General features: G+C 44.6%; 1 protein-coding gene across 1 annotated transcript; it reads left to right on the top strand.

Annotated features, from left to right (window-relative positions):
- The first annotated feature begins 605 nt into the window (after positions 1-605).
- Positions 606-13079, top strand: DGKK (diacylglycerol kinase kappa). Its single transcript, XM_024988404.2, has 6 exons — positions 606-761; positions 1452-1593; positions 2868-2954; positions 6513-6623; positions 8776-8899; positions 10399-13079. The coding sequence occupies exons 1-6, from the start codon at positions 616-618 to the stop codon at positions 10476-10478; spliced, it is 690 nt and encodes a 229-aa protein (XP_024844172.2). The 5' UTR covers positions 606-615; the 3' UTR covers positions 10479-13079.
- Positions 13080-14131: the final 1052 nt, after the last annotated feature.

Raw genomic sequence — 14131 nt, 5'->3', positions numbered from 1 at the left:
TCCCCATCTATTTGCCATTAAGTGATGGGACCAGATGCCATGATCTTAGTTTTCTGAATGTTGAGGTTTAAGCCAACTTTTTTACTCTCCTCTTTCTATGAGGTACATACACTTATTCCCATTTTACAGGTGAGGAAAATAAGGACCAGAGAGGTTAAATACTTTTCTAAAAGTCACATGACTAGTGAATGACAGAAGCACAATTCAAAGTTAAATTAGATACATCTGGCTCTAAAATCCATCAGCATATATTGCCTAGGTTCGGCAAAGAAGGGAGCATGAAATGGGCTCTACTGTCTTACTGATCGTGATGCCTTCCTATAGAAGCTTCTGGAAGGCAGACATCTGTCTGATTCAAGCGTCTTGTCCCAAGACTTGGCATTGTAACAGTAAAAACAACAACAAAACTATAAGTGCTTAGTATTAAAGACATTGAATAAAATGTTGGACAGATGTATAAAGTGTGGAGATGGGTGTATGAGGGAATATGTGGGGCCCTCATTCCCCTTGACCCACACATATCAGACTCACATACAGACCTGTCATGTGCCCTCTTAGCTAACAGCAGTCATTAGGATCTGCCACTGTCTTCATTTCCAGGACTTTGAGAACTCAATGAAAATGTGGGAGTGCAAGCATGCTGAAATCCAAGCTGCCTCTCAACCCCAGCTGGATTCCCAGGAATTTCAAGATAGCCTCTCTGATGAGGAGTATGCCCAGATACAGCACTTAACTCGGCTTGCAGAAAACCTCATCAGCAGGTAAGTGGTCTGGCCCAGATACAGGCCTGGAAATCCCAAGAAGGGATGGGGAGAAGAAGCCAACTTGTGTCTATAGGCTACTGCAGAGCCTGACCTCAGAAAGGAGTCTTTCCCAGAGCTCTGAGGACTGAAAGGGACTCTAACAATCCAGACAGGAAGTAGTCTTTGTGGTCAGCTTGGACTTCTCCCATTAAGTCCAAAGATGAATTTTGATCTCTTCCTGCTGCCCCAGACCCAACAGGATTTAAAATGTTTATCCTTGGCCTTAAATATCAGGAAGGCCTTAGAGTTTCTGGAATCAGCTCCTTCCTCTATTCTAGCCTCCCACTCTTCCAAAGTACCTAGTATCTAATTCAGGTGAGATAAGGATGGACAAAGTGGGAATTCCCTGGCAGTCCAGTGGTTAGGACTTGGTGCTTTCACTGCCAGGACCCGGGGTTCCACCCCTGGTTGGGGAACTAAGATCCCCCAAAAAAGAATGGACAAAAGTGAATACCTATAGAAGAGTAGAAACATTTTCTGGCATAAGTGGCTACCTAGAAACGAGTAGAAATAATAGGAGGGAGTAAAGAATACAATTCAGGTACTCAGAGCTTTCATTTTTACTTTTAATCCTAACCCTCACAAGTACCTCAGACCAGAAGTCCTTCAGAACTCTAGACTCATTTATTTGTCCTTGCTTTATTACAGACTTACTGACCTGAGCAAGGTCCACCAGCATGTGTCTGTCCTCATGGATTCTGTGAATGCCAGTGCTAACACCCTAAACGATGTATTTTACAAACAAGAGAGTGGCAATGAGACAGCTGCAGCTTCCTGCACTCCCATTGAGGTAAGGGACGAAGGGGCAGATGAAGGAAAGGAGTAAACCAAATAGGAAAGGGAATAGAAGGGAAGGAAGAGGAACCAGAGGCTGGCTAGAAAGCCCGAGCAAATGACATGGCAGGAAACTGATGGATGGAATAGAAAGAGAGGCAGATATTCCTTGACTTGTTACAGGTTCAGAGTGGCTACTGGGAGAATCCCATAGCAGACTTCATCAGCCTGAGAGCTATCTACCACACTGGTCTCAAGGAGAAATAGCCTGTGAATGGAGAGGAACTTGGCTTTGGCCCTTCCTCATCCTAGGTGGATCCCTGTATAACCTGTTAAGGCGATACTTGTCATTGAAACCTGAACTCCAGGCTGCCTTGGTTTTCCTCTTGAGGGAAAGGTCCAGATTAGGATGCTTGATGTTAAATGTGCCATCTCGTGACTTGACCCACTGGCAGAAGATTTTTAAGTGATGTTTTTTAAAAGTAACTTTATGCTAAGAAAAACCATACAAAAGGGCCACATACAGGATCAGGATCTCCTAAAATATAGGCTACCTATTTATGGGGGGGCCAGATCTTCGTTGGAAGGGGCCTGGAGTTTCAAGAAGAGAGATGGTTAGGCCTAATTCCACATTCCTTGGAAAAGGCGGCTTTAGCTAGTGGCATGGAGAGGGCAATGGCACCCCACTCCAGTACTCTTGCCTGGAAAATCCCATAGATGGAGGACCCTAGTTGGCTGCAGTCCATGGGGTCGCTAAGAGTTGGACACAACTGAGCGACTTCACTTTCACTTTTCACTTTCATACATTGGAGAAGGAAATGGCAACCCACTCCAGTGTTCTTGCCTGGAGAATCCCAGGGATGGGGGAGCCTGGTGGGCTGCTGTCTATGGGGTCGCACAGAGTCAGACACGACTGAAGCAACTTAGCAGCAGCAGCAGCAGCAGCTAGTGGCAAGAAGTGGCCTTAAATTTATGTCTGGTTTGCATATTTTGTGTTTCCCTATACCCAGAGTACTCAATCAGTGATGATAAATGCAAAGTTGCCCTTTGTCGCTACATAGGACACACCAGTACAGCTGCACTTATAGTTGATAGCTGGCATCAGTTTTGACTGGTTGGTGCCCATGCTGAACTATTAGTTGTGCTATATTGTGAATATTACTTTTTCACTTACAGCCACATCCTACTAGCCTGCCCCTACCTTCCCGCAGAAAAGCCAGTTGCATGCTTACTAACCAACAACTTCTCTCTCTTTGTCCTTTCCCTTCCTTTCTTTTCTTCTCCTCTCAGACTTTAACCAGAAATGATGCAGTAGATGTTACATTTAGTCTTAAAGGGCTCTACGATGACACCAAAGCTTTCCTGGATGAAAACTTGGTGAGTGGATGGGTTTGGAACAAGGGAGGGCAATGTATCCCATCTGAAGTTGCTCACAGTCTGCACTTGGTTCTAAGGCATTGGAAAACATGTAGGAGCATTTTGCCCAGGTTTTATCTGGCAGTCCCTGCTGCATCATCCTCACCTAGAGTTATTATCGATCATGTCACTTCATAAATTATGCGAGTCCATAGGAACTATCATATCCTTGAAGAAAAATCTCCCCCTCTTCTTTGGCAAATGTTACTTAGGTCCATACGAGACCAAACAGAAGTAGGGTGTTCTCATTATACCCAATACAGCTTCAGTAGAAAAGGGTGAGCTCTTTTGAGCTGCTCTATGTCTCCCAAGTTTCCATAATACGTCTTTCACCATGTGGGAAGAGAGTAAGGAACAGTGGGGGAAATTGGCGGTCTCTGAGTTCAAATCTGCCAGTTACTAACTGTATTAATTTCCTAAGGATGCTGTAACAAACAGTGAAACCTGGGTGACTTTGGACAACAGAAAGTCATTGTTTCACTGTTCTGTAGGCTAGCAGCCTGAAATCAAGGTGTCAGCAGGCTTATGTTCCCTCTGAAACCTGTAGGGAAATCCTTCCTTGCCTCTTCCTAGCTGCTGGTGATTTGTTGGCAGTGTTTGGAGCATTCCTTGGCTTGTAATACAGATGCACTGCTCCAATCCTCCATATTCACATGGTGCTCTCTTCTGTCTTCCCATGGCCATCTCCTTAAAGGATACCAGTCATACTGGATGAGGGCCAACCCTACACCAGGGTCCAGACCAGGCCAATGATCTCAGTAATTACATCTTCAGTGACCCTATTTCCCAATAGTTGAGGTACTGAAAGTTAGGATTTCAAGATATCTTTCTGGAGGGGACACAAATGAATCCATAACAGTATCTGTATGAGGTAACTTCACCTCTGTTTCCCAACCTACAAAATAGGGATTGTAATCTCTACCTCTCCAGGTTGTTGTGAGGATTAAACAAACTACTGTTTATTAAGTGCCTAGCTCTGCCTAGCAGCTTGACAGATGGTAGATTTTATCAGTGGTAGGGAAAATGGACTGAGGCTCAGTTTTTGAGCTACAAGAAGAGTTGCTATTTCTCATACTGCAGAGCCCATAGGCACACCTGGTGAGTGTGCGCTAATGAGTCAACTGTACATGACCACCCCACTTTGAGTTTCACTGCTAAGGCCCTGAGGAAGATGCTGTTCTTGCTTCTCATCTAATTAAGGTTTATTTGAAGAGGGGCCTCTGAGTTGATTTGGAAGAAGGGCATCCACTTCCCCCTTCCATTTGCACATCTAATTGGCACACTGCACAGGTGGCAGAGTGGCAAAGACAATCAGGCCAGACTGTCCCAGCATCTGAGCCCCAGGCTAGAGTTTCAGCCTTTAGAGACAGCACCAGAAGTACCTTCTATATATAGGTAGAGCTCAATGGCCTTGCCAATTTGAGCAGCAGGAAATATGGGAGCCTGGCCTCTCATTGACACTCAGGCTTTCCTGAGGCTCATGGGCTCATGAAAATTGACTTATACCAGCCAACAACCCAAACTGAGCACATACCACACTTAATAAAGGACCTGGTAAGGACCCACACACACATACAAACATCCAAATGAGACCTGGGTACAAATGGAAGCTAAGAAAGGCCATATCATGAAGGTGACATGGACATAAGGTTTATTTCATTTGAATGTTGTTATTTCTCCCTTTGAAGGAGGAGGACAATAAGGAGCTCAGTGTCGGGAGAGGGTTGTAGCCTTTTGATGAAGAAAATCCCACCCAGTAACTCCCACTTCCCTTATTCGGCAAACTGACTTAGTGATGTGTTCGAACAGGAACAAGAAGTGAGCAACAAAGCCCCCTGAGTCAGTTTGCACATTTATCTCAGAAAAGAGTCCTGGACAAGGTCTCTCTTGGAGCCAGAAGGACAAGAGAATATAGCACGAGATTCAGGCCCACCGATGTACTGTTTTTCAGAGCCTGATTCTCTAGGTACCAAATAGGAAGTTCTTAGGAAGCCATTTTACTCCTCTCCTATTATGATCAGGAATCATTTTCTAAGGCCCCAGCTCCTCATTTTACTCTGTGGCTGTGGGTTTGCCTACCAAATCCCTTTTGAGCATTGCTTGTAAGTATGCCCCCAAGGGCCCCTGCCCCTCTCCCCCTTACCCCAAGTGATGGCGTGTCTGCCTGTCACCGCCGATCCCCAGCCCACAAGTGCACACACGTGTCCTGTGCACCTGGGCTGCCCTGTACTGTCCTAACTCATTAGTTGTAAAGCAAAAGCAGATGATTTGTCGGCATGACTTGGTCACCCTCTCATATCCCATCCTGATTGGTCATAACCTCCAATCCCCACCCCCCTGCTCATTCACCTGCCACTCCTTTGTGACAGTTGGGAAGGTTCCACTAAAGGCTGGCTCATGCACAGCAAGAAGCCACATAAGTACCAAATTGAAAGTAGAGCACATGCCAGGGAGGAGAGATGAAGGCAAGTTAGGTGATCTGGAAAGGACATCAGGGCTGATGATATTGGCATGCATCTGTCCTCCCAGCTCACTAATGGAATATGAACAATCTCACCCATGTTGTTGGTCTGGAACTTGGGTCTTCTAAGTTGGAGATGGTTTTAGAAGAATCTATTTTAACTCTTCCATGGAGTATACAGAGTTCATCCTGTGGGTGCTGGGGGATACTAGGGAATGCTTAAGCTTTGTTTCTTGAACCTGTGAGACAAGCCAACTGAAACTATTTCTTATTTACTAAGAGTGAATAGCTAGGGGCTAAAAGCACAGCCTGGAGAGGCAGACCCTCTTTGCCAGGAAGGGAAATTTGGAGCCTGTCTCTCTGTAGCCCTCCCCCTTGCTTCACAAAGCAGCCTTTAAATTATGGTAACTGGGTAATAAAGATTCCCTCCCCCCCACCAACCCTAATATCTAGCCACCCGACATACCCTTTCTGGGATAGTATGGTATAGAGGGTAGGCTATAGAGTTAAATGGATCTGGTTTCTATCTAGTCATGCGATCTTGAGCACTAAACTTTGAGTTCATTTTTCTACCTGTAAAATGAAAACAGTAGTACATCATAAAGTATTATCAAGCTACTGAGAAGATGGAATGAAATCATGTATGCATAGTGCCTAGCATATAGTATGTGCTCAAAAATTGGTAGCTATTATTATGAGGACATTTAGATGTCTCCAGAGACTTGAGGATCAAGGGTAGGACCTTTATCCTGGACCCTAAGCTGTTGGGGTACAACTCAGTGTTAACTTATACTGGTCAAAGGACCTCTCTACTTTCAAACTGTGAGTGTGCCAAGCTCCAAAGAAAACATCACTATCTGATTTTTTTCCTGAATCTCCCTTTTGAGAAGGTAAAGAGCTGGCTGACTATACTTTCCAGTGAACCTATGGACCAAAGGAGATATAGGTTGGCAACCTGTGGTCTAATGGCCACTAGGCAGGGACTGGGAGTTGGGGAGAAGGCAAGAGTCTATGACGTATTGGCGTTGGATACTCACTCTTTTTCCTGTTTTCACCAGCTGAGAAATGCTGAATATGAGGCCGCACTGAAAATTTCCCTGGATGCCATGAGTAAGGAGTTTGAAAAGCTATCCAAGATTGACTGGATGAATTCAATCCTTTTTCCGGAGGTATGTGACCTGTGGATTGGGAAATAAAGGGAAAGAGGGGTTCTTCCTGAGGGTTTTGCCTTCCAGTGTAAGCCAGGACACAATGACTGATATAGCAGATGGAGACCAGTAGTGGCTTTCAGCCTGAGCTTAATGGAGCCTCCTCCTTGCATCTCCTCGCCATTGAAGTAGACAGGACAAGGCAGAAAGCACATTGAAAAACTAGATGACCATGGGAACATAACCAGAAAGAAGAACCACTCTGTAGAGAAGATTGGAAAAGAATAAGCAAGACTGGTCTTTTTCTGTGCTTTTCTCCTGGCCACAATTCCCCTCCCCTGCTTAGTACCTGCTGCCAGGACTGAATTTCATCTGGTACATACCATTAGGGCCAATACCAGTTGTTTACAGCCAACATTTGTTCTAAATGGTTGGTGCCCAGGCCATACTCGTGGTTACATCTACCAAGTATCACCTCTCCCTTGCTGCTTTCTGTCCCTCCCATTCTTGGAGGAAAGCAGGCTTTCTCAGTGCCTTCCCCTAGCAGATGTGTGGCTTAAAAGAAAATCAAGCATGGCAGCAGTGGCTACAGTATAGCTCTGGGGATGCTGTCGTTTTTTTACAATTCTGAGTGCTTTCCCGAGATAGAAAAATAGTGCATTTCATAAATCAAATGACTGAAAGATGTCTACCTATCACCAAGTAAGTTACTCCCATTATGGTCTGACAGGGTTTTTTTTTAAACTTCTCTACCATGGAATTGCTCATTTCAACACTGTGTAGGAATCCTTATTTATTTTACTCATTATACCTGTTTTCTGACTTTATACACCAGTTATATGAATGTGAGCAAGCCATACAAGGATTTGGACTAGTGCAGCAATTAGGCTCGGAGAAGGCAATGGCACCCCACTCCAGTACTCTTGCCTGGAAAATCCCATGGACGGAGGAGCCTGGTAGGCTGTAGTCCATGGGGTCACTAAGAGTCGGACACGACTGAGCGACTTCACTTTCACTTTTTACTTTCATGCATTGGAGAAGGAAATGGCAACCCACTCCAGTGTTCTTGCCTGGAGAATCCCAGGGACGGGGGAGCCTGGTGGGCTCCCGTCTATGGAGTCACACAGAGTCGAACACGACTGAAGCGACTTAGCAGCAGCAGCAGCAATTAGGCTACCATTTAAGAGAAAAAGCCATGGGCAAATTCAGATCTTAAATAGTTTAATAACTTTATCATATGCCTTTGCTGCTCTTGACCAGCAGCCCTCTGGGAAAGGAAAACATGCTGTTATGCAGATAAGGAAGCAAAATCTTGTAGCACTTTCTTCTTCAGTTCAACTATCTAGCACCAAGCCCCTGGCCTAGACAGACAGACTGGATGTTGAGAGAACTAAGACAAACAGTCCATGCTCTGAGGTCTCAATATTCGAGTTTGCCTTTCCTGGGCATAATCTCTTTTTGGACTTCAGTATTTCCATAAAGATGAAGAAATGAGGCTCTAAAGAAGGGCAGAGTAGATTGAAAGAAAGGCACCTGACACACACCTTGCTTGCCTTAATGCCACAGAAGGTGCAGATCCACTTTGATGAGGAAAAGCAGGAGGAGAGTCAGTCATTCATTGGGCTTTCCAGAGTTTTGGTTGAGAGGGAAGGTCCTGTGCCCTTACCTTAGGTTTCTTCTGAAAGGCAATTCAGAAGAGCAGTTATACATATGAGAGCATTTATTTAGGGGCTAGGGGTTTCCCTGGTGGCTCAGTGGTAAAGAATCCGACTGCAGTTCAGGAAACCCGGGTTCTATCCCTGGGTCAGGAAGATCCTCTGGAGAAGGGAATGGCTACCCACTCCAGTATTTCTTGCCTGGAAAATTTCATGGACAGAGGAACCCGGTAGGGCAATAGTCCATGGGGGTCGCAAAGAGTTGGACATGACTGAGCGACTGACTACACACACATTAAAGCGTTTAGCAAAGCGTCTGGCACAGAGTAGGATCTTGGTAAAGACCAGATGCCTTCTCAGGTATGGTACTAGTGAGTAGGGATGTCTCCCACACCTGAATAGATATCAGATTGGCCAGCTTCCTGCAGCCATCCTTGTTCACCATCTCTCCAAGCCTCTAAGAATTGTTTCTATTAGGCAACTAACATTTTGACCTTCCTTTTGTCGTGCTTTGCTAGGAAAAGTCCTCAGACACTGACAGCAAAAGCTTCAGACTGAAAGTTAAGTTCCCCAAATTGGGGAAAAGGAAGTCAGAAGAGGAATACAAGTCTCAATCAGGCCAAGGCATCCAGGGATTTATTGGTAAGTTTCCCCCACAGGCATCAAGGTCATGAAGACCTCCCAGCAGCCTAGGTCCCTCCCTCCCAAAGACCTGAAGCTCACATTAGAAATGTGTGCAGGTACGGTGGTAATGGAGGAGGCAGCCAGCTGGGAGCCAACTTTAGGTGATGCCAAGAAGTCTCTTGGATAAGGTATGAGTTAGAAAGTGATATGGAGGGACTTCCCTGACGGTCCAGTGGTTAGGACTCCATACTTCCACTGCGGGGGGCACAGGCTTGATCTCTGGTTGGGGAACTAAGATCCCACATGTTGTGCAGTGTGACCAAAAAAAAAAAAAAAGAAAGAAAGACCCTTAAGAAAAAAAAGCAAGTGGTTATGGACACTAACAAGGAGAGAGCCTGAGTGGCAACCTTACGGTGCAGTCTCTGTGATGTAAACAGCTGCAGAGGAAAAAATGAGAATAAGCAGTTAACTTTCCACTTGATTCATTCCTTTCTTTGTTGATAAAGTATTGCAAAATAGTCATATTTAGATCTCTTTCCCAGTCAAATACAACTACAAGCTTCTGGTCCTACTCCAGAAAGCAGTATTATTTGACATGGGTTGGGGGTGTTGGTATGGGCACCTACAGTGTCAGGAACAGTTTTCATGACCTATCTAAACACTCCTATTCTGTATCTGTTATAGTCGGTCCCTGGAAATGCAAACTTTGTTTCATTATTTGAATTTTGGTTCCACCTCTTCTTCAGAATACAGGCTTCCCAGGTGGCACAGTGATAAAGAAAACACCTGCCAATGCAGGAGACACAAGAGACATGGGTTTGGTCCCTAGGTTGGGAAGATCCCCTGGAGGAGGTCATGGCAACCCACTCAAGTATTCTTGCCTGGGAAATAAGAGGAGCCTGGCAGGCTGCAGTCCATAGGGTTGCAAAGAGTCAGACATGACTGAAGCGACTGAGCACTTCTTCAGAATTGGACTTAAATGTTCTTGATATGTCAGTGGAACTCAAAAGAATGTTCCCTTAGAGTTGTCAGTTATGCCAATTCTGATGTCAGTGGTCTCTCCTAAATTCTGAGCCTAGATGACCTGGAAGCTTGAGAGAGATAACAATGGTGGACATAGGGGGAAAAGGGTGGAGGGTGGTAGTTTTTTGTTTTTTGAGAGACTAAGACTTGCACAGATGCCAAGAGAGAATTTCCTGGATCAAGTTGTGTTTGGTCCAGCTATGTTGAGTCCCAAAGAATCTGCCAGCTAGGAGACCCATGGTGCTTGAGAGTCTTTCTGAATACTCAGAAGGGGTCAATAGCCGTTTCATGGATTATCAGGTTCTAAGAACTCATCCCATCTGTGTTTGGCTCGCATGGTATTAGCTGGTTTTCTAAGATGGCTCAGAGATGGTTGATACAATATGAACAAATGAGTGTCTCCTAAAAGACTGTTTGCTCTCTTTAGGGTCCCTACATTTAGGCTGGCAATGTGCTAACCTCTTTGTTTCTATATTTGCTTTTTTTCTCTAAAGGAAATTTGTGGCATCACAGACATCATGAAGACGAAGCAAAATCTGATGATTCTCCAACACCATCAGGATCTCAACTATAATCCTGGAAAGATGGAAGAACTCACAACATTTAGGATTCTACTGAAAACTCTCGAAACCTCAATACAGGCTAGACTAAATTATTTCAGAACAAACATGAGCACCACCAAGAAAGATCCTCCAATTCTTTACACTAATACATTTTTGTCTGGACTCAATCAGGTCTCCTTAGAGGTTTACATTTTCTCATTGGCCAAAGATTCTTGTTCCGAGTTGTCTTGTTCAGTTCTTTTCGTGCATCTTGAGCAACTACAATATTTAATTGAGATATGCTTTTTGTGAATGGCCTGGGATCTGCAAAGGATTCAAGGGAGTTCACTTTTTCAGGGAGTTGGGGAATGTTTTTCTCTGACTGGCAGAAAAACTGCTGATGCTAGGAAATGAATGAAAGAAATACTCTCAGGGAGGTGAGGAGAGGGGTCAGGAAAGCCAGGTGTGGTGGTGTTTCTCCCCCAATCCCTGCCAATTGCAACTTGTAACTTCAGGAGGTCTCTACTAGTTGACTTATTAACATGAGAACTAGGTCATGGGGGCTTGTGCAGTTGCCTGTTACAATGACCATGTGAGATCTTTTCCTGTGGTGACTGCTCTCTCTGCAAAACCTTTCTGTTTTTCCATGTGCGCATGTATATCTTTGCACATGTCCAGGTGGTGCTCTGGTGGCTGGGTGGGCCACCCATTGGTTGGAACTCACCCCTATGGCAACCATACAGGCTCCCCTCCTACTGCCTTCATCCTAGCCTGCATGCCTCCATGGAGTGTTTTGCTGCATTCTTGCTGGATTTTTTAACTAAATGTTTTGCTACTGTGCTGCAGTATAGTTATGTATAGAGACATATAAAGATGTATATATATAAATATATATATATATTTTTAAGAACTGAAAATACAACTCGACCTCTAAATGACCCTATAATTTATTGTGCTAACCCAGGAATCCCTCCCCACCCCCACTACCCTACACACACATATGCCTCTACCAACTGCCCTAGTTCTTGGTGGAGCTTCTAAACTATTGGTGCATTTTCAGCGTCTCAGAAGTGGCTGGGATCTACCTATGGCCCAGCTGATTCCGACGCCCCCTTAAAATTCTGAGCCAGGCCACAGAAAGGGGAACAAAAACATCAATGCCCTAGAGAAGGGGGCTAAGCTGGCATGCTGCCTTTTTTGCTCTATCTGTCCTGGACTCGACATCAGCAACTGCCCCAACCTTTGCTGTCCCCTCACCCAATAAACAGTATATGGAGCAACGAGGCCTTGAGCTCTCTGACTTAGATGTCTGAGCAAAGGACTGCCTGACAATCAAGCCACAGCCTAGGCCCTTCCCCACAAGCTCCATCTTGGTCTGCTGTTGGTTAAGTCCCCAGATCATCTTTGAATCTCCCTTCTTGCTCCTTTCCCTTGAGTACCAGAGGGAAATTCAAAGTGATCAGAGAAAACAAGGGCCTGGGAAAATGGAGGCTAAAAGCTTCTGCTTCTCCCATGGTTCTTCTTCCAAATTTCTCAAGAAAACAAACCAGGCCAAAATTGCTCCAAATCCCAATTGGCATTTTTTTGAATGCCTGTGCCCAATCAGGCAAATCTAATCAAACTCCAGTATTTCCCCAGTGATTTCCTCTAGTCTGCCTTGTATCCCCACCCACCTTCAATTTATACCTTTAGGTAAATGTCCCTTCCCATTTACAACAGAAAGCCAGGAAACTGGCCTCTCCCCCACTTCTCAGACAAACTTAGCGTGCTCAGTTACCTGACTCAGTCCACTGGCTGGTTCATCGAGGTGCACAATCCAACTCTAAGCACTGGTTCTCAACTCTGGAATTCCACCAGCCTAGCCCACTTAAACCAGCCACCTGTGTTCCACCTCTACAGGGGTGAGGAGAAACATACTAACAAGGGGATAGTCCCCAGATGTCTGATTGCTGTGCCAAACAAACAAAAAAGTCTTAGCTCTACAACTAGTTAAGAAAGTTAATGGAAAAATATTGAGAGAAAACATTTAAAACTTATTTAAGCATCAGAATATGTTAACTTACTGTATGTATTTAAGTGGGGAATGTGCTGTTGCTGTGTCTTTGGCTTTCTCTGCATTACTCTTCCCAGGAGGAGGTATTCGATCAAATCAGTAAGGCCACAGTTGTTGCAGCCCAACTTGACTCCTCCGTGGCTGCACACATTAACAGCTGCACACATGCTCACTCACAGAGTTGGGAACCAAGTTGCATTTTTTTCTCAGAAGATCCAAATGAGCAAATTTAAGGAAACAAAAGAAAGTCCTGGGAGAGGGTAGCTTTTACTTGCAGTGCCTAAGCAGGGCTGTGTCTTGTAGTTATTTTTTAATCACCGGTGACAGTAAACTGTAATAGTACTCCATCTCTTGTGCTTACTTTGCTGACTTACTACATGCCTTTGTATGTTGTAATGCTACTCTTGCTCTGTTGTATCGTCTGGATTCTGTTTCATTCACCCTGTCCTCCCAACCTGATTCAGAGTGATATTGAATAAAACCACTAGGATTGGAAGCTGGAGTCAACTCCTGGAGCAGAATTGATAGGCCATGAGACCTAGGAGCAGATGTGGCTAGCTAAATCACTTGGTTACCTCCTACACTGCTTAGTTACCAGTTGCTTTCCAAAAAAGGGAGACAGCTTTGCTGAGCACTTGCTCATACTAGCTTGAAAGTGGTTATCTCTTTTTCAAGAGAGTTGGCTCAGCCTCTGGAAGTATAAGCTCCTTTCAGGACTTCATGGTTAACTTCTTGCAGTAATATAGTTGTTCAGGTGGTGGGACCAGACACCAAATATCCATCTCAATTCTGTTCAAAGTTGCCATCAAGAGCCAAAGTTCTGGGATTTGATTGCATGTTTCTGGCACTTTCTGAGGGACTGATTGAGTGGGCAATTCCTAGTCAGGAGAACTAGTGGGGAAGCAGAATGCCAGTAGATTTGGACTGCCATTAACTGCTTTTGGTGTCAACAATATAGGAGGTCAGCAGCTATCAGTCCCTTCACCAAAAAGACGCCTGTGTTGTGTCCAAAGGAACAAGGGAAGAATAAGGAAGACATTTTCAACTTAATAACTTAGGTTAAAGGTTGAGCAGAAGCAATAGTTGGGGTCAACGTCATCTTCCCTTGGGACATGAGTAGAAGAATTTTTGTTTCATAAGACGTAGAAAATAATACCAAGGCAACCAAACTCATTAGCACCATTCCATCCTTGTAAAGGACCTTGATTGGTTTTATGGTTTGTGGAACTGCATCTGTCTATTCGTCTAATCTTTAATCTACATTGTATTCTATTTGTTGTTTTGATTCCTCAGAGGCCCCTGCAAATAAGCAGCAGGGCCAGGGGCTTGTTGGGGGGAGGAAACTGGGGTAGTTATGGGGTAACGCAAAAAAGCAGAAAGTAAAGGTCTACAAAGTGTGCCTATTCCTCCTCCCCACAAAATGGAACACCAGTCTTCAAAGTTAATAAAGTTTTGCTTCTTAAAGTATTTTAATAAATGGATAAACATAATTAACACCAATATCTCATCATTTACCTCAGGATGGGAGGAGTTGAATGGTGGTGGAAATGGGGAGTGGGCTGGGGTGGTCATCCAAGCTACATGGATTTTCATCCATGTAGAAAATGGCATGTGGCGGTGGGGGTGGGATGG

Source organism: Bos taurus, chromosome X (genome assembly GCF_002263795.3).
Source record: "Bos taurus isolate L1 Dominette 01449 registration number 42190680 breed Hereford chromosome X, ARS-UCD2.0, whole genome shotgun sequence".
NCBI classification, from domain to species: Eukaryota; Metazoa; Chordata; class Mammalia; order Artiodactyla; family Bovidae; genus Bos; species Bos taurus.
Note: the sequence above shows the minus strand (reverse complement) of the source record. Positions and strands in the feature narration are given on the sequence as shown.

Coding starts and splice junctions, on each gene's coding strand:
- DGKK (XM_024988404.2), top strand. CDS start 616: ATGAAAATGTGGGAGTGCAAGCATGCTGAAATCCAAGCTGCCTCTCAA. Junction 2,955..6,512: donor CTTTCCTGGATGAAAACTTG/GTGAGTGGATGG, acceptor TGTTTTCACCAG/CTGAGAAATGCTGAATATGA. Junction 8,900..10,398: donor AGGCATCCAGGGATTTATTG/GTAAGTTTCCCC, acceptor TTTTCTCTAAAG/GAAATTTGTGGCATCACAGA.